Source organism: Momordica charantia (genome assembly GCF_013281855.1).
Source record: "Momordica charantia cultivar OHB3-1 chromosome 5 unlocalized genomic scaffold, Mcharantia_2.0 BLBB01000005.1, whole genome shotgun sequence".
Lineage (NCBI taxonomy): Eukaryota > Viridiplantae > Streptophyta > Magnoliopsida > Cucurbitales > Cucurbitaceae > Momordica > Momordica charantia.
Window position 1 is genome coordinate 5,841,174 of NW_028275163.1, and position 20,765 is coordinate 5,861,938.

At 33.6% G+C, this 20,765-nt stretch overlaps 3 protein-coding genes and 1 pseudogene across 5 annotated transcripts; all 4 read right to left on the reverse strand.

Annotated features, from left to right (window-relative positions):
* Window positions 1–366, reverse strand: LOC111009300 (protein RALF-like 32). The gene has a single exon (XM_022282352.1). The coding sequence runs from the start codon at window positions 364–366 to the stop codon at window positions 1–3; it is 366 nt and encodes a 121-aa protein (XP_022138044.1).
* A 4,395-nt stretch (window positions 367–4,761) lies between these two features.
* Window positions 4,762–9,274, reverse strand: LOC111009439 (putative glucan endo-1,3-beta-glucosidase A6). Its single transcript, XM_022282519.2, has 5 exons — window positions 9,181–9,274; window positions 7,532–8,054; window positions 6,903–7,153; window positions 6,165–6,686; window positions 4,762–5,004 (listed from the first exon to the last, which is right to left on the reverse strand). Exons 1-5 carry the CDS (start codon window positions 9,233–9,235, stop codon window positions 4,967–4,969), a joined length of 1,389 nt encoding a protein of 462 aa, XP_022138211.2. The 5' UTR covers window positions 9,236–9,274; the 3' UTR covers window positions 4,762–4,966.
* A 1,652-nt stretch (window positions 9,275–10,926) lies between these two features.
* LOC111009299 (crocetin glucosyltransferase, chloroplastic pseudogene) lies at window positions 10,927–13,730 on the reverse strand (annotated as a pseudogene).
* On the reverse strand, window positions 11,301–20,140 carry LOC111009337 (putative disease resistance protein RGA3). 3 transcript variants are annotated; one of them, XR_002601215.2, is made up of 4 exons: window positions 16,523–20,140; window positions 15,738–15,984; window positions 12,176–12,336; window positions 11,301–11,439 (listed from the first exon to the last, which is right to left on the reverse strand). XR_002601215.2 is itself a non-coding variant. In XM_022282386.2 (2 exons), the coding sequence occupies exons 1-2, from the start codon at window positions 19,966–19,968 to the stop codon at window positions 15,939–15,941; spliced, it is 3,492 nt and encodes a 1,163-aa protein (XP_022138078.1). In that variant the 5' UTR covers window positions 19,969–20,140; the 3' UTR covers window positions 15,674–15,938. The 3 variants fall into 3 exon arrangements, 1 of the variants encoding a protein (XP_022138078.1); XR_015790883.1 differs by lacking the exon at window positions 12,176–12,336 and having other exon boundaries at window positions 11,330–11,439; XM_022282386.2 differs by lacking the exons at window positions 11,301–11,439; window positions 12,176–12,336 and having other exon boundaries at window positions 15,674–15,984.
* Window positions 20,141–20,765: the final 625 nt, after the last annotated feature.

The following is a 20,765-nucleotide window of genomic DNA, read 5'->3' on the forward strand; positions in this document are numbered from 1 at the left end:
CTAAGACTTGCATCGATATATCGGTTTACAGCCTCTGTCATAGGGATTAGACGGAGGAGGAAGGCAGCTTTCACTTTTAGTATAAGGTTTGCCTTTGCCTCCTTGACAAGCCGGTTGATCCTTCTTCAGAGTATCGTATGATATGTACTTCTTTTGCTGTTCAAGAAACCTCCGACTTATCTCCGACTCCATTAACATCTCTTCTTCTACATAGCACTCCGCTATCGAACCGTTGCACGGAGTCATCGAGTTGCCAAGTACAGTAAAGACATTATTGAAACTCGGTAGACACAGGAGGACGAGGATGAGAACGTGGACGAGGCGGTGGGTGTAACGGCATTGGTCTTCCTTGAAGCTTCCTTTCATGTCTTGGTGTTCTTTTGTTACCTCTTTTCCTTTTCACGAACTTTATATGAATTGCAAAATGGAAAGAGGAAAAGCAAACCGAAGTAGTGGAAAGTTCTCCATTATTGACTTTGTGAAGATTTGGAAAAAGAAATGGCTGCTTTCAAGTGAATGGGAAATTAATTGGCCATGAAAATGACAGCATTTGTTAATGGCCATTGATGAGAAATGTGGGAATGTGGGAGTGTTTTTTCTTTTTATTAAAAAAAAAAGACACTAGCTATCAAATTAATTGGTATTGGAAAAATATTCTTAAAATAATCAACTTATGAACACCACATCTAAAACAAGATATTTAGAGTTGGAAAAAAATTATATAATCTTATTTTATATATACCAAAAGCTTGTATATGTATGTGTGTATATATAGACTCGTGATATCAAATCATTGTACAAGAGTCTATACTACACGGATTTTCAAACCATAATACAAAAGGTTTTACATCATCGTCAATATAATCGATGTCATTCTCGAGTCATATATACGCCATTGATTTTGACTCCCATGTCACCGGACTAAATTTCTTAGAAATAGGGAAATTTGAAAAAATAGGACTTTTTATACGAATAGAACTTTAGTTCTTTTATTTCTTGAGGCGTGGTTACATGTGAATTAAGGTTTTGGCACCTTAATAGAGAGGAGGTCGTCAACTTTTTGTTTCAGTCTTTTTTTTCTTTATTATTATTTCTCAAAATTGATGTCGTGTAGATTGCGTTAGTGGATTCCTAGAATCGAGATTCATTGTCTGGACCGAGCAACACTGTAACTATCGCATGGCTCGACCTTGAGACTTTAGTTTAGGTGATACCTCATGGTCCTAAGCACTTTCAACTTTAAAGTGCTTTATTTTAATTTAGTCAGGAAAAAAAAAAACTATTTTAGCTCTTATCTTTTTAACTCTCTTTAAAAATTTAATAAGACACCAAATTTGTTTAAAAAACTAGATATGGAACTTATTATAGGTTGTTTAAAATAATATATGTCTATATAGACATGCATTTTATTAATTAGATAAATGAATAGAAGAGGTAAGAGATGTGCCTACATCAAGGTTTCTGTTCATTATAGTTATGAAACAAAAATTAACAGAAAAATCTAAAAAATTAATTAAATAAAAAAACATGGAGTTTAAAATTTAAACTAAAATTATTTCCACCCATTTAACTTGTTCTAGAAACATTCTCTTGAAAACACTTTATTTTTTTTTTTAAGTAAACCGGAATAAAAGGGAGTAAAAGGATTTCAACCAATTAAGTAGAGGAAATATAAAATTCGTTGTTGTTATTACTTGTTAGCATGTATTAAATATTCGTCGAAGCATCGACATTTACATTGACATGTCCATATATCTATGAGTTTGACATCAACATGAATAATAATATCGAAATTTCCATCCTACTACAAAATATGAAAAATATTAATAAAATGCCAATAATAATTAATATATACATAATATTAATATCAATTATTTTTAACTTATTTAGAAATAGAAAAACATTTATTAATTTTTCTAATTTTTATAAAAATATTTATCGAATGATAGTTTATCGATATTTTTATCAATATTTTCACAAAATTGAAACTTCGATATTTCCATCGATGTCGATATTTTCAACCTATCGTTATGCTAGTTTGGAAGAATTATGATATGGAGTGCGTGCAAAGCAAGCCAAAGTGACCAAAGCATCATCTCTTCCACCTCGACATGTCGGCCGTCTCTTCTTCTAGTTGTAGTATCCATTTTAAATTATGATGAATATACACCTACACTAAATTAAAAGGTTAAATCAAATCACTATTTATTATATATTATCTTATATTATATTATAGGTTACATAAACCACGGGTCATAATTACTAATAATTATTATCCATTTCAGTGATGGATCCAAAATTTTTGTTCTATGAGAACTTAGTACATATAATGTAAAGTTAAAGAAAAAATGTATCTTAAACAATTAATCTCGGAAGACTTCACAAAATTTAAATTAAATTTTATATAAAAGAAAAACAATGAAATCACGATAATTTTATGATTTTTAGAGAAGAAGAAAATGGGTAGAATACTGGATGGAAAAATATTATCTACATATAATGACAATATATATCTTTTCTTGTTTGACTCGGGTGTGAGAACCGCTACACCAACATATAATCTTGAAAGATTTGATATATTATTTAGTAATAATATGAACTTTAAGGAAGGAGTTATAAGCCTACGGTAGTTCCGCACTTGACCAATTCTGACTTCAAAGTTCATTTACGACATGTCTCAATTCAATTTAGTAATTATATGAACTTTAAGGGAGGAATTTTAGGCCTATGGTAGTTTCGCACTTGACCCATTCTGACCTCAAACTCAACCCAAAAGTTTAAATTGACGGATTAGGTAAATTTAATTCATTTAAATAGATTCTAACAGTTCATTCAATTGTATCTAATTTGAGGTATGTCAATTTATACGTCGTGTCTTGTATCTCTATCTCGAGATGACTAGTATGATTCAACTAGGCCCATGTATTGTTTCTTCCACTCACCATATGTAGCTAGATCAAGATATATATGTTGGTCGATTTTACCACTAAACTAATATCCCACAATCGAACAACAATGGAGGGAAATGATGGCCTAAATGAACGACCACTTATATTGAAAAAGAAATCATATCACTATATATATCTAGCTAGTCAAATCCAACGTCACATTGACTCAATCACAATCCTGTGTGATGAGAGAAAATGGCATCATCTTCATGATATGAATCACTCCTCTGTGTGGGTGTTTGTACATATATCAAAGGATTGAAATTAGATAGTGCTGGATCGCACTTAAAATATATCGAAAAGAAGTAATAAAAAATAAGAGAGGGAAGAATAGGACACAGTAATTTTACGTGAAAACTCCCTAAATGAATTAGGATAAAAATTATGGACAATAATAAAATAATTCCGCTCCATAAAAATCTGGAGTTAAAAAACTCTCTTTAGAAAATAAAATCTCTCATAAGAGGAAACTTTCTCTATCTTTATCACCAAACCTCACACTTTAGTTCACTCGACCAACCATGAATGTCAACTTATTTATAGTCCAAACATATTTGTCCATTAAGTAATATCTACGACCACAAACTTGCCACATATTCACTTTAGGAAAAGTGTAAGATCTAATGGCTACACTTTTGCCACATATTGGCCTCGAATAAGATGTAAGGTCTAGTGGCTATAAATTTGCTACATCTTGGCATTGGAATGAGTGTATGATCTAGTAGTCACAAAATTTTGCACATCTCGACCTTGAACATAGTATTTAATCTAGTGGCTATAATTCTCCAAAGATACTTGTTGAGCAAATTTGATTAATTCAAAAAATAATTAAGGTTATGTTTGATAACCATTTTAGTTTTTGTTGTATAGTTTGAATTAAATCAAAAACAATACTTTCACCTATGTATTTCTGTATTTTGTTGTATAGTTTTGTAAACATTTCAATTTTTGAAAATTAAAAAAAATTGCTTTTAAATTTTTCTTTTATTTTTAAAATTTAATTAAAAATTCAAATATATTTTTAAGAGGAGTGAAATTTTACGAGCATAATTTTTTGAAACATAAAATTACAAATGAAAATGATTATAAAGTCACCGCTTAAAATTGTATTTTCATTCATGTTGTTGTTTCTATGAAAATTCGCTAATTCAATATCAATCATGATAAATAGCTATATATAATAAAACTAACTTGAAAATGAAACCCTCCATAAATTAAAAGATAATTTAATTTAGTTTTCCAGGAATCATAGAAATCTTTTTCTCAAAAACTATAGTCGTTTAACTTCTGATTTATCAACTAACTATATTTGTAAAAAATAAATTAAAAAAATAATGTCGCTGAGTTATACTTACTTTGAATGATAGCATCATTAAACATATTTATCACTTATTTTACTTATATTTAAAAAATAATATAATTTATTTTTCCTTTATTGATTCTAATTGTATCATAATTGTATTTTCTTGCTTTCTTATAAACCATATTCTTCTTATCTAAACTCTCCTTTATTTTTTTTTTCAATTATGATAATCTACATGTACATTTACATGAAAATTTTTAAAAGGTAGACTTTTCATTTTCTTTTCTTCTGTAACTAGCCCTGTAAAAAATATATATAACAATTAAAATTAAAAATTTAGCCCAATCATTATTTTTCTACACCAATGAATGTCTAGAATTGTCGATACACATCAAAATTTTAAAATAAAATATCCAACTATATTCAGAATGAAAATTTGAAAACAGTATCAATGCTTTTTAGAATAATAAAAAGAAAATTATAAGACACGTGCCACCCACGTGATTTTTTTTATTATTATTATTATTCTCCACTTTATTTATTGTAGGTAAATAAAACGATACAAATTTCTGAAAAAGATAAAATTTTGCATTACATATTTCTCCTAATCGTAAATCGGCCTTATAAACTTCTTCTCCCTTTGGGAAAAAAAGGAAAGAAAAAGAAAAATCCTACGAAGTTCTTTTAAAGTTAAAAGAATTCTATGAAGTCTTCTTTAGAAAGTCACACTTGGGAACTTGCATGATCCATTACCTGCCAAGAAAATCATGGGGGAAAATATTAAAGCAAATAAAAGGAAAAATGAACATGTATTAAAATAATAATAAAAATACTATCGGTTCAATTTAGTCCCTATTAATTAAAAAGTTTTACATTTTTCAAAGTCTCTTTCTAAGCGTTGAAATTGGTATGATGATAAATTATATGGCATAACATATTTCGAATATTTTTGCTACTATTTAATTTCTACAATTAATACTAGATATAAGTAAAATACATTTAATGATGGGTTTAGTCTATTTGATTGTATGTAACATCATACCAATTTAGTTCTTCGATCATAATTTAACTAATGAGCTTACTATGTCAACAATTCCATTAATCGAACCAATTATACTCATTGGATTTTTATAACTCGTTTTACATTAGTGCATCGACATATAACTTTTCATAATAGATTTTTGTTATTAACAATGAATGATAGGAATATTTAGTTATCCGTGCAAAATATATATATATATATATACACACACTAGCTAACTAAATATCTTAAAATTGAAATAATTAAGATTAAAAAAAAAACATGAATTAGAAATATAATTTAACTTGACAATAACAACCAAAAAGGAAGGGAGAGGTGCCTAAAAATAGATTAAATTTTCCTTTGAAAAAAAGAGACTAAAATATAGTATTGGTCTTCAAATTTTATCCATGCATGTATCTTAACTTGGTCTTAAAAATGTTAGAAATTATATATTTAATGTCTTTTTAAGTACTAAATTAGTCATTTTCTGTTATAGTTTAAGTTAGTAACTAACCAAAAAAAATGATATATTTTATTTTATTATTAATTACCATGAACATGAATCTCTTAATTAGTAGTTCATGATATAAAAACCATGTATCGTGCACACTATTGCCTCACTCATAAAACAAAATTGGAAAATAACACAAAAGATTAGACTTTAAAAATATCGGAAATATCAAACGATAAAAGATGAATCAGGTCATTACTTCGCACGCCTTAAAGATTTTAATGGTAAAAGAACGAAATCTAAAACTAATTTACAAAATTTGAAGTAGTAGAAGAAAAACCTTCAAAAATTTATGGTACTAATTTTTAAGTGTATGGACAATTATAGAAATTAAATAGAGTTTAAGGAGCACATAAATAGAGAGAGAGATTAACTCACTAGGATCAATGGTTGTCTGTTCAGCAAGTCCATTGAAATAGCAGCTCGCCCCTTGGCTCCTAAACTTTGACCAAAAAGAGCTAAAAGCATAGCTAGCATGCCAATACACCGACACCGGCTCATAGCACTCTTTTCCCGGCGACAGCGCCTCACACGTCCCGTTTCCTCCGCCGCACACCGTCGTGATCGCCGCCCCGAGCTCCATCAAGTTCACCCCTCTCGCCGCCACGCACCACAGCGTCCCCTTGAACGGCACATTGTTCTCCACCACCGGCATCGGATTGTACTCCACCGACGACTTCTTTCCGGTCAAGTCGATCTCGTAGTTCGGGCTCCCATCAGAGCTTAGTAACCCCCAATGCCGCTCCGTTCCCGGCCCTAGCTTTTGGTTCTCGTCAAAGAGCGCGAATATGAACGTCGGTATCACCACCCCTGGTCTCGCCGGCGTCCCTACCGTAGGTTTTGCTGTCATCTTCTTCACTAGGTTTCGGTTGTACGTTGCCGCGTTGAGGATATTGGCGCCTAGGATTGTGAATATGAATAAAAGATTAAATATTTTATAACCTATCCACTTAAATTCATTCTAAGGTTCAATAACGATTTAATTTGACATATGCACATCAAAGTTCTTTAATGTCTTAGTGTCAAGAATATGAATAAATGATATATATATATATATATTTATTGTTAACCTATTAACTTAGATTTACATTTCATGTTAAGTGAGTGGTTTAGGACCTGGTTGTTCGATATCGCCAGCAGTCGGCCATCCAGTCTCTGAGATCACCAAACGAATGTCCGGATAGCCAAGTTTGGCCATGGCAAAGATAAGAGAGTCCAACATTTCATCCAAAAGATTAGTATATGCCAATCCAGTCCCACCGTCGATCTGTTCAAAATTTGCCTCGAAAAGAGCAAAATCTAAGTTGATATCCCTGGGATTTGCCGACCAAGAAAAATAAGGATACGCATCGACAAAGAAATAAGACCTGTTAAGAAAATAAATAAAAGATTAAATGTATTCTAACCCATTACTTAAATTTTTTAGTTAAGAAAGGGGATGAAGTGTTAAAAATTACAAAAGGAAAAAAAATTTCTTGTTAAATTTTTAAAATTTTAAAATGTATATTTTTAGTTAATCATTTTAGTTATTCTCGTCTATATTCCGCTAACTTGGAGTAAATTTATGTCAAGCTAGTAAAGTATGTATTGCAACTACCTTAACCAATATTAAACAAATAAATATTAATTAGGTGATAAAAGTTAATATTTTAAAAATTTGAGAGCAAAATGGTTTTTTTCTTTTAAACTCCAAATAATGAAACAAAAATTTCAAATTTACTCTAACCTATCAACTTAACTCCCACCTGGTCTCGTTCAAGAATTCGAGCATGGGAGCCACCACGCTTCGTCGTATATCCGATCTAAACGTCCCTCTTGAGGGTGGGAATGCAGACTCCAAGACGTCCATAGCCACCGGAGTCCCAACTTTAATGATCTGCAAATTGCGGGCCTTAAGCGAACGCCAAATGCTCCTCATCGCGGGCACAAGCTGGTGCCAAACTCGACGGTCATCGTAGCTCAAAACTTCATTTCCTACCAGAATGAACCGAATCATGGTATCGGGGTAAAAAGCGACGACATTGTCGAGGATCCATTCGTCGGCCCTAGTCTGGTTGGCGGCAATGTCTGAGATTTGGTCGTTGGGTATCATGATGGAAACTTGAAGCTTTGTTCCTGATAAGAGCTTCAAGAATTGTGGGTTGGCGTCGTACAGCTTCACTCGGCCGGCTTTCATGGATTTTATCATCTCCACGGCCTGATTTGGAGATGGCAAGTTGCTCCCCAATTGCCCATAGTTTATTCCAATCTTGCTTGAAATCTCTGCGTCTGTATAACTCTAAAACTTTAGACACAAAAAAGTATAAAAATATGCTAAATTAGGACTAAATTTATTATCCTTATTTGCTTCTTTTTTGGAATCTTAGATATGGAACTTTGAATACGAACTCGTAGAAAAAGTAGAGATGTCTTAACCTACCGAGTTCTGCTTTAGGTTTTTGCTTTACTCACAAGCTGTTATTGCTAAATTTCGTTTATGTATCTCTCTTAAAAATTTTGATTTTGTCTTTTTTTTTTTACTTTAAGAGGAAATACAGTTCCATTTCATTCAAAATGTATGGGAGGAACATAAAATAAAGGGTAGCTAAGTAAAAGTGCTTCAGTTTAATAAGATGGTGGAGATATCATAATTACAAAAGAATGTGGATTTGGTGACTAAGAAGAAGCAGTCAGCTCAATATCATCCCATAGAGTACCTGTGGGTCTATATTTATATGAGAAAAGACGGTTATTTCTCTCAAGCTAGATATCCAATCCATTCCACCAAAATATTGATTTTGTCTTTTATGTATTTAGTGTTTTTAATTAAGTCGTTATTGTCATAAATTACTTTAGAAAACACAGCTGATGGCCAACTGTTAAGATATTAGTAAATCTATCCTATGTAAAAGCTAACTATTTATCGTCCTATCAAACGTTCGATTTTATAAGGGAACACGTCAGGTTCGTTTGGTAATGTTCTCGTTTTTTATTGCTATTTCTTCATTTTTAATAAAGAAAAATAAAATTGTATAGCCCTAACACCCATGAATTCTAGAATGATCAAATAAATATTTATATCTAGGTATTGTAACATATTGGAGAGAAACAAGAAACTTGTTTTAATTGTTTCCAAGATTTCTATCCAATTTTGATAATGTTTCAAAATAAAAGAAGATACAATAAACATATTTAGTTACAAAATGGTTAAGTTTCTTAATAAAATTTGAAAACGAGAATAAGATACCAAACGGATCCGTCTATTCCAATCGATGAAATTTTCAATGTTTTATTATCACAATCAAAACTTGGAAAAGTTTAATTAGAGTATCTGTGTTAGAGACTAAATCAAAATATCAAAGTGGGGAATGGGGAGCAATACAATTAAAGCAAAAGAAAGAAGGCACACACTTACCAGAGAGAATGAGAAGAGATTGGAGAAGAATGAGATAGAGAGCAAAAGTTGCCATGGATCTCTCTACAACTTGTTTAGTTTAGTTCATCAAGTGTAAAAACATGTGGAATATAATTATGAGTGGTTTTTGGGGCTTCTTAAAGAGGAAGAATGGAGAAAGAGAAGTTGGTGAAGTAAAAGATTGATGAATGAATTAATTAATGACAGAGATTAAAGTGAAAAACCAACCAATTAAGTACACAATATGGATCAAAGTGGCAAAGGGAATGGGGTTTTGTTAAAGCAAAGGACAAAGATTATGAATGCTAAAGAGACAAAGGAGTGAAGAAGAAGGTGAGAGGTCTTCTTTTGCCCTTTCGATTCTCTTTGTCTCTTTTCCTTTTTCCTTCTTTAGTTGTCTATAATGCATGCCAAATTGGATCTTCTAAATAGGTAGTACAAATAAAACATGAAAATCTACCCAAGAAAGGGTATATTGAGATTTTAATTTATAAAAATGTCGATATAATTATTGAAAACTCGATAAAAATTATGATAGTTTATAAATAATAGTGGAGATTGGATGCTCGTTTGAGTTTGTTTGGGCTCTGAATATACTATGTCAATATTCATGGGATCCATCTCAAAATTAACTGGTAGGAGGAATAGTAGTTCATGTCTATTATAAACTTGTTAAGTCCCTTATCGTGTTAACGTGGAATCCTTAACATTAGGGTATTAAAATTTTTGTATAAAAGTATTTTTTATTTTTTCCAATAATAGAGATGTTATGTAGCAGGTAGGGTACTTGTGGTTAGTTTAATTTTAATTTATGGAGGGTAAAATTTCTATAACGTGCAAATTGAAAATTTTTTTTTCTTTAGTACAATATGTTGGGAAAGGGATTCGAACTCACACCTTCTTGGTTGGAAGTATATGTCAATTACCGCTGAGTTATACTCGTTTTTGCGCAAATTGAAAACTTAATGTGAAAAACTAAAATAAATTTGTAACAAGGGTCTTAATTTGGGTGTATATATAACTACCGTCTATAAATATATAGAAAAATAAAATAATGTGACAATTCTAGAAAAACAATGCATTATTGATGTTGATGTGGTACTGGCAATGCATTAATAATGTTCTTGATGGGTGCTTGATACAATTGATACTAAAAAAAGAAGTTTTTCTAGTATTACGAGAGTATCCCATTCACACTTAGACATATCATTTGAGTGATATTGTTTTATTTTATGGGTCCATGCAGTTGAGTTGGTAACAATAAATAGGAGTAGTATGGAAAATTTTCTTACTCTCGACAAACAAAAAGTTCCACGCTGGTCAAGAAGATAATGATCCATAATATATTAGATAAAAATAATTATTTTCATTAGTATGAAACCTTTTACCGTGAGAGCTAATGTCCAAAACAAAGAATATCAATTATTGTACAGTTGCAGAGATATGGTACCACATATCATCAAAGCAAGATCTTACATTTACAGACAATAATCAAGCAAACGAAAGTCTAAGGAAATGAAAACTACAAATATAGGCTTGTAAATATGAACATTTAAAAGTTAAATTTGTCTTTCATTATCCAGGAGTGAGCGGCTCTTTTGACCTTCGCCCTGTACTTGGTTGCGCTTGGGTCTTTTTTAACCCTAAACTCAACAAATTAGTCATACAACACTATGTATATATGCTTACACAAAGGAAAAGCTTTCTCAAACCCCATTAACAAAAGCCATGAGATTGAGCTCTGATTCATCTTGCAGCCTCCCTAGCCAAAGCCTTCCATTTCTTGGCATTCTCTCGCACCTCCACTCCTCTCTCTCCGCTGCCCATGACCTTCTCCAAGCACCTCATGATCTCCCTCCGGTCGACCATGCCGTCTCCGTTTGCCTTCGCCTTCACTCCGACCTTCCACACATCCTCCATCATCTTCACGTTCAAGCACTGGTCGGCCAACTGTGGGAACGCCACCACTAGTACTCCAGCCACTAGAGTCTCCATGGTCGAGTTCCATCCACAGTGCGTCACAAAACAACCCATCGAAGGATGGTTCAACACGTCCACTTGTGAACACCATGCCACCACTTTCCCTTTCTTCATTGCTTCATCCATGGCGGAGCTCATTTTTATCTCTTCTTCTTCTCTATTTTTGTTTGCTCGAATCACCCACAAGAATGGATGCTCGCTGTCTAATAACCCTCTTGCGAGTTCTTCCATTTGATTCTTTGGCAAAATGGAAATACTCCCAAATGATACATAAACTACCTGGTAAGAATTTGAATAAATGATTAAATATACTATCAACATAAACGTTTAGATTCATGAGTCATTTTAGTATTATAGTACTAATTTACAAACTACTGTTATGTCATTTCCTTCCTAAACTGTAGGGATAGCCCATTGTTGTATCTTGTGCACTAATTTACAAGCTCTCAAGTCACAAAAAGTGTTAACCATTAACAATATGAAATGAGTAAATGATTAAATATAATATCAACTATCAATTTAAACACATTTAGATTCAAGAGTCATTCAACATGTTATCAAAGCAAAGATGTATTCAAACTAATGGTACTTCCTCCCTATTTAATAATGGATAGCTAGTTTGTTGTGTCTTGTGCTAATTTATAGCTAGAGAATTTCTATATCTAAACTCTTATATAATGTCATTTTCTCCCTAATTAATATCGATAGCCACCTGTGTTAGGTAGAAATTTCTAAACTTACGAGTCAAATAGCACCTAATTAGTAATATAAAATCAACGATTAAAATACTATAACCTAACAGTTTTTCAGTTCAGTGGTGATTTGAACACTACCGACGAGACGGGTTGCAAGTTCAGCCACTCGATCTCTTCCTTGTAATGATCAGATTTAGTGGCAGATTGGTTCAAGGGTCCAATTGGAATCAGATTGACCTTCTCATCACCCATGGCGGTAATGGCTTCATGTTCTAAGGCATTGAAGGTGTTGAGTAAAATGTTTGTTTTGGTTTCTTTACCTAAAGTTTCAAACAGTTCTTCAAACTCTAATGCATAACGTCGGTGTTTCTCAGAGATGAGAATACTAGGAAGCTCGGAGTTGGACAACATTAATGGCAGACCTGGAAACCGAACCAGAAGAGAAGGGTCGCCTTTGTTTCTTCTAATAGCTTCTTCGTACCTGTTAAGAGTACGGATGAAAGATTAAATATATCTTAACGTATCTATTGTTTAAGTTTTTGAGTTCTACATTACTTTAACACGGTATACCAAATCAAGTGTCCAAACAAGACATTCAAATCTCTATAATGTCATTTGCAGTATCAGTTGGTCAAGTTCTACAAATAAAGAGAGAATTAAAAATATGAATTAAAAAAATTAAAGACTAAATTATATATATTTTAGTTTCGGTATTTCTATATATAGTTTAGTCTCCATTATTTAAAAAGTTTAGTTTAAGTTTAGTCATGTTTTAATATTGTTCAATTATATATTTTCGATTAATAGATGTTAAATGTGGTTGCCAGTGATTCTTCTACCTAGCAAGTTAGTTTCTTTTTTTTCTTTTGACATAACCTAGCAAGTTAGTCGATCTTAATTGAAAAATGTTAAAAATATAATGGACTAAAATTAAATTTGTTAGTTTTCTTTTATAATTGAGGGTGCGGGATTGAATCATCCATCTTTATATTAAACTGTCTTATATCCTTTTGAACTAAATTAAATTTGTCAAATTAACTAAATTTAAAAGAAAACAACAACAGAAAAAAAACCGAAAACAATAGACATACTAAAATGCATGGTTGATCAACATTTAATATACCTCAACCAAATTTCCTCTACTTCTAAATTTCTCCTAATCTATTACTATACACCATCATGCATTGATTCTCATGGGTCCAAAACAGCAAGGATAAATCAAAATGATTTAGAAGAAATTGGTTCAAACTTCATAATGACCACCTACATAACTAAGAATTAATTGATATTAATCAAGATACGAATTAAGCTAATCCGACCATACTAATAAATAAACTAAATTAAAAAAATACCCAAAAATAATTACTAACTACAGCCAAAACTAAATATACCTTTTAACTTAATCTTTAAAAAAGTGTTTAAGTTTAAACTTACCCATTAAAGAAATAATAGTGTATATATATCAAAGGAAATGGCAGATTGAACCCAGAGAAGGGCCGACGGAACGTGCAGTTCACGCGCCACCTCATTTGCCCAGTGGAGCACAAGGGTGTGGACAATGCAAGCAAACGGCCGGCCATCCCTGGCCCGAGACACCACGAGATTATATAAAGCTTCACGGCCCCGACGCCGAAACTCGACCAAGAAATTATCGACTCTGTCACCCTTCAATCCATCGTCGTATCCGTCGGAGAAAGTGGCCACCGTGAAGCGGTCGCCGAGCTCGGTTTCACGCTCTATGCGTCGAGCGGAGTAGACGGTGAGGAGGAGAGTGACGTTGGCTCCCATACGAAGGAGGTTTTTGGCCAAATGGAGAGTGGGGTTTATGTGGCCCTGGGCGCCAAAGCAAATGAGAAGGAAGTGTTTGTCCGTCATGGATGAGGCCTTTTGAGAGAAATCATTGAAGCTAGTGTTAGTTGCGGTTTTGAGAAGGAAGAAGATTAATGGGCCTAAATAATTGTTTTGCGTGTGACAAAAAAAAGGTGGGATTTTGAGTGGTGGGTAATGAGTAGACAATTTCAATAAGTTTTCCGTGGGTTCCACTTCAAACCGGCCGTCGGAGTTGAAAACAAAAAGTCATCCTCCATCTCAAGAAAAATTCCAGTACTACGAAAGTACTCGTACTCTCTTTTCTCACATTACGATATTTTATATTTATAAATAATTTTTTATGGCTTTATATAATTTTTAATATAATATTGACGTAATATGTTAAGTAATTTTGAAGGAGTACCCATGAAAAAATTTCTTAATCATATCCTACCCTTTGCAACCCATGTTGGGTAACACCGACACCTTTGGCCTTAAAGAACAGTAAAAATAATAAAAATAATAATAATAACAAACAAAAGAGGAGACAGAACAAAGGGAAAAGATTTTAAAAAATAATAGAAATAGTTGGAAACAGCATGCAAGCATTTGGGAACAAATAATTTATTTTAAAAAAATTAAAAAAAAATCTTCCCTACTATTTGGAGAGAGAAAGAAGATTGGATAAATGGTGGTTTCAAATTAAAAAATAATAAAATAAAATAAAGTAAAATGAAGAAAGGGGATGTGAGAGGGAGAGGTAGTTCATGTATATTTTAAAAGCTTCTCAATGGTGGTTCTCTAAGACTCCTTAATCTTAATCAAATCTTTTTGTTTCGGATCAAATGTTTGCGTTTGAGCTTGTTGTGGGCTTCTGTACATCTTAATTTTATAGAGTTTTGGTTCAAAATCAATTGATAATAAAAAAAATAATAATCATATGTAAGTCATTTAACTTTTTTCGATGTGAAATCTTTGACGGTAAGGAGAGATGAGTTGAGGAAAGAAGATAAAGGAATGATTAACGAAAATAAAATACAAAAGAATGTGTAATTAGAGCTGACATTGCATTGTGTGGGGTTGTAAGAAAGTCAAGTGGAGGGGTAGAAAATTGAAGGGAAATTGATTGTTTTTTTTTTTTTATGGTGAAAAAGTACTTTGGAATTTTTCAAAGAAATAATGGTTTTAATTAGACCATGAATATTAGCTTGAACCATTGGAACTAATGAGTACCATTTTTAAATTAATTCAAGTTGAAGCTTATGTGAACAACTTATAATTTGAGATTCTTGCTGTAATAGTTGGATAGTTTGGGTGGCTTGCGGCCTCAAATTTAGACTTCATGAGAATACCCAATAAATACCCAATAATCCGTGTTACGAGCCCAAGACACCCCAATCAACTCAAGGCTTCATGAGAAGGCGCACGCTTAATGCACACCTTCCTAACATCGCCTCGCTTCTTTGAGGCGAGGCTCCAGCGATGCACTTAGGGCCTAGGCGTGTGCCTCATGGGGCTTTTTAAAACACTGTCCCTTGACTGGGAAATTTCCTCTTCATTTAGTGTCGATTTTGGTATTCATTGGTTGGTAGGAAAACTTTATGTTACTTTGTTGCCTCTTTTGGTTAAGTTTCATTATCGTTTTAGAACTAAGGTGTTAAATCACCGAGCTTAAGCTGACGGGTTATTATAAAACTTAACAAGACTTCCACCTATGAACTTCCAATCCTTCTAGAAAGCATTGTCGTTCTGGAACCAAGTTATAGTTTAACTAGAAAGAAAATTAACATCACAGTAGATTTTTAATACTTGATAGAAGAACAAAGCACAAACTATAACGACTAATGGTTTAGCTAATGATAACAAGAAATCGAAAAGAAACGCATGCAATGTCAGAAATTTGTTGAAGATGAATGGTCATGTAGTTTCTTTTCTTTGTTGACCATGATATGTTAGAGACTTAAATATGACTTTAGGATATACAAACATTTACTCCAAAACAATAGTAATAAGATCAAAAAAGGAATGTACAGTATTAACATTTCTATATTTTAATGAAAGCGGAAATAATACCTGTTCACATATAGCTGCTTTATAGCTGCTTCATTCTTTTAAGATGAGTCCATGTAGCCACTTGTTCACACATAAAATCCATACACGAATTGACCAAAGAACTCACAGCAACACAGTTCATCTGAGAAGTGAGTACTTCATTGCTTCAATTAATCAATAGGAAATTTACTGTACTCAATGCTTCATTTAGGACATTGGTCACTAGCTAGCATTGTGGCATACTTTGAATTGAATCCTCTGTTGGTTCCTATTGTCAAAGCAGCAAGTTAGATGTCACAGACACACATGCATGTATATGTATGTGTGTGTATAAGAAATTGGCCATTTTTCCTTCATATATCATTAATATACCATTTTTGTGTCATTAATAAAGCATATCAATGTCAGGTAGTTACTCCGTGAGATTAGACGAGGTGCACGTAACCTAATCCAGACAATTACGGATATCAAAAAATAATAATAATAAAGCATATCACTAATATATATACATTTATATTACTAATATACTATTTATGTGATAAAATATATCACTTTTGTATTATGACGAAGTATATCGTTGATATATCAATATAAAGTATACCACTAATATACTATTTTTGAATCATTGATAGAAATATCACTGATAGACCTAATATAAAACATTGATATATGGATTCTTATGCCAATTCTACAAAATATTTTATCATGCAACAAATCCGCTATTATTTAGGCCAAATTTGTTGTTATTGCAAAAGCTCCAAATATGTATTTTATATATAATTTATAAACAGTTCTCTTTTACTTACTCATCAACCCAATAATTGAAAGCTATGAATCTCGGTATGTGTTTAATCTTGGCCCATTCCGGGTCTTCTTGGCGAAGCCTCAGCTCTTGGCAATTGAAACTGCGCAGTTCCTCCAATTTGGTGAGGCAACTCATGGCTTCTGGAAACTCTCTCAAGTTTCTGCAACTCTCAAGGTGCAAAATTTCCAATGTGGTAAGATTTCCCAACCACTCTGGCAGAGATTCAATGCCATGAAATCCCACAATTTTCAAGTGTTTTAAGCCAGTGAGGTGCTGAAGTTGGTCTGGAAGTGTGCTTTGTGTACTTCCAAAGTCTATCAGTGCTAGATCTTCAAGAGACTCAAGATGTAAAAGAGGCCCAAAATCATACCCTTCCATGAACCCACCAATTGACAAACTTTTCAGGCAAGTGAGGCAGTGCATTCCCTTTGGCAATTTCTTCAGCCCAGCAATCGTTAAAGATGAAAGATTACATAATGCTTGTAAATCTGGGGTTGAGGTCAGATCAGGGCAGCCAGAAATAGACAATTCATTTACAGAAGTGTAAGATTCTAACTTATGGGATTGAATATTTGTCCATTTTGTGTCATATCCGATCTTGCAATTTAGAAGATCAGTGAGCCACTCAATGGTTGGAAAAGATTTCAAGTGAAGGTAATACCAAACCTTAAACTCCTCAAGAGATGACAGGTTACCACGTAGCTCCTCAGGCAGACCACTCAGGTTGCAAGAGTGTACGATGCCAAGTAGCTTAAAAGTCTGAAGAGTAATCTGCGAAATTGGGTTGTTGACATCATCAATTTCTAGTGTCCGAAGAGTCGAGAAGTAATCAGGAGCAGTTTCTAATCTGGGACAGCTGAGAATTTGCAACTCTTCAAGGCAAGGAAAAACCACAACTTCTGGTGGAACTGCTGCTTCATCCCAACGTCCAAGATTCTCCATGTCAAAAAGATGAAATATTTTGAGTTTTGGAAACAAACTTTTCTCTATATATTCATTCCCATAGAATTCAGTCCCTATACTTTTCAGGTTGTGTAATCCAGAAATCTCGAGAACCTTGAGATTGGGCAAATGTCCGAACATTGGGATTCTTCTACATCTGCTACAATTTCTCAGAGAAACCCTCACCAAGTTTTCAACAAAAGTAAGATCTGGAAAACGTTCTCCCATAAAGCTTTCTACTGTCAAGTATTGGAGGTTCCTGTGTGGTTGAAGTCCTTCTAAAACAGCAATGTCATGGTTATCATTAACTTCTCTTTCATCACTCCACACTAGTTTCAATTTGTACACCTTTTCCCTTTTCCCCAACTCTGCCTTCATGGCCTCCTCCTTATTTCTTACTAATTCAAGATTGTAAAGCTTTAACTTACCTCTGAGATTTCTCAAGTATCCAAGCTCTTCTATATGAGAACCGCTCTCTGTGCCCACAACAAAAAAAGGCAAGGATTGAAGATCAACCAACCTGCCTAAATAGGAAGGCATGTGCCTAATTGTTGGTCTTTTAACATCCACATAGAAATGTCTCAAGCTAATCAGTTTTCTGAATTTCTTGGGGGCTTCTCCATGAAAAAAACCAAGTCTCAGTGTCTGTAATTTGTAAAGCTTAACAATAGAATTTGGAAGCTCCTTTGTCATATTATTTGAAACATCTAGATACCTTAGATGCTTTAATCTTCCGATTGAATTTGGCAGGTTATGAATTTCACATCGGGACATATCCAGAATTTGCAAGCGTTTGAAATTTATGATCTTGTGGCGAAAAACATCTCTATCCAAAAATAAAGAACGCAGCTTCTGCATGCTCTTTCTAGGAGGCAAATTTACGCTTTGCTCACAGCCAATCAAGGATAATTGACGAATTTGAGGAACATCATCAACTAAACCAATATGATCCGAACTCAATGCTTCACATTTTGAAACAGAACATGCAAGATCATGTAGAAGATGATGCATCTTACAGTGCGTAATTTTACCATTCTCATCTTTAACAATATCTTGAAATAAGGAACGAGCAAGCAAGATGTTGAAGTACTTTTCTCCTATATCTTCCATGGTTTCAGTGCGTACTTGATCAGATGGTTGAATGAACCCTTCTGCCATCCAAAATTGGATTAACTGTTCCTTTTCAAAGTTAAATCCCCTCGGAAAATTTGAAAAATAGGCAAAGCATTGTTTCAACGACGCGTTTGGCAGATGATCCACACTTAACCTCAAAATAGAGAGAACGTCATTTTCAGTTTGCAGAGGATTCATAATAAGAGTTTCCAATGTTGACATCAACCAAGTCTCTCTTCTTGTCTTAAATTGTACAGCCCCTCCCAAGACGTTTGCAACTAATGGAATGCCTCCAAACTGCTCTGCAAGCACATTCTTAATAATTTCCAATTCTGGAGTCAATGGTAGTCCATTCGCAGATGCTCTTTCCTTGAATATTGACCAGCATTCATCATCCGATAACTTCTCTAAATGATATATGGGAAATGTCTTCATGATTTTTCCAGCTTCCTCGCTCCTAGTCGTCATAAGAACTTTGTTCCCAACACTATTAGTAATTTTCAGCAAATGACTCTTCAAATTATTCCATAGCTTAACATCTTCATTCCACACATCATCCAGCACAAGAAAATACTTTTTCCCTTCCAACTCTTTTTGTAGCCTTCTAAGTATAGCATCCATACTATCCAACCCACTTGGAAAATTTGTCAGAGATTCCAAAATTGCTCTTAAAATCTTCTTGTCATCAAAAGTTGCAGTCACAGACACCCATATAGTTTCATCAAACTGTGCCTTCACAAGCTCATGGTTGAAGACTGCCTTTGCCACAGTTGTCTTTCCTAGACCACCCATGCCCAGAATAGGAATTACAGAGATCGTCTCGTGATTGGTACCGTCAACTAAAATGTTCACTATTTTTGCTATATCCCCCCCTCTCCCTATAACTTCAAACTCATCAAGAAACGAGTCTGTCTCTGGAATTTGGCCATTATCAAGAGGATCCCCCCATTTTCCACCCCCAAACTTGACAATCCCCACAGCACTCGCATCCGCTTTAATTTCATTCAAAATTTGGGTGATAGTTCTAATTTTGCGGGCCATTTTCAAACGAAAAATCACAGGGTTGGAGATTGAAAAGAAATCGCGTACCCTATTCTTGGAATGTCCAATGACGTCCAATTGGCGTCTGAGATTCTCGTAGGAGAGCTCGTCGAGTACAATTTCGGCTTCGAGGGCTAAATCCTGAAGCCTAGCAACCCAAATCTTGACCGATTCTCGATCGGATTTCGTTCGATCGACATCGCGAAGAATGGCTTCGGCGAGGAGCAGAGAGCTGCGGAACTTGGAGAGCTCGGGCTTGAAACCCCACGCCAGACTAAGTTGCTCGGCGGCGAGCTGCAATGTCTTCTTGATGATCTCCTGCACTGCAAATGTCCATAGGAAATCGGCCATTTTCGTCCTTCTTCGGCGCTCGGTAGAGGAAAAACTCTACTGGATTTTGCTGTTGGAGATGGGATCTTTCTGCGAAGCTGAGTTTTCTCCATCGTGCATGGATGATTGAAGACGACGCGGAAAATTTGAAGTTCTCAGTCAACTTCTTGAAGGTCAACCATCAATGGAGGTTGACGAGAAGAAACCAACATAACGAAGTCTTTACATAAGACACATATTTTAGTGAGGAATCTAAAAATTTTTTAAAAATTAATCCTAGCATAATTTAGAAGACAAGATTCTTTAGTTGGGATAAATTATCTTATAAATAATCTTTTTTTACGTAAAATTGATTTATACAACCATGAAGAATTAGATAATAAGTGATAAGTAGATTCGAACTTACCTCTATAAAAAATAAGTAATGTCTTCACCAGTTTAACTATATTCAAATCGACTCATTTTCTTAATTATTCGTCGTAGTTTTATGAGAAATTTTATTCAAAGTTTGTTTAAAAATTATGATGTTATTTATTCAAAAAAAATGGACTCAAAAATTAAAAGAGATATTTTATTAAAAGGGAAAAAGCTTCTTTATCTTAGTAAAGTAGATGGGGTTTTTTTTAATGATGCTAAATTAGAAATTTATTTACTAAATATTTCTTTTCTGAAATTTATTTCAATAATAATGCTTGAAAAATTGTCCGTCGTTTCTTCTCTATGTCACTTCACTGTTTCCAACTTGCATGTCAAAGAGACAGACGTGTACCAAATTTAAAAAATATTGCAACTTTTGTGGAGCGGCTATATTGGTCTTA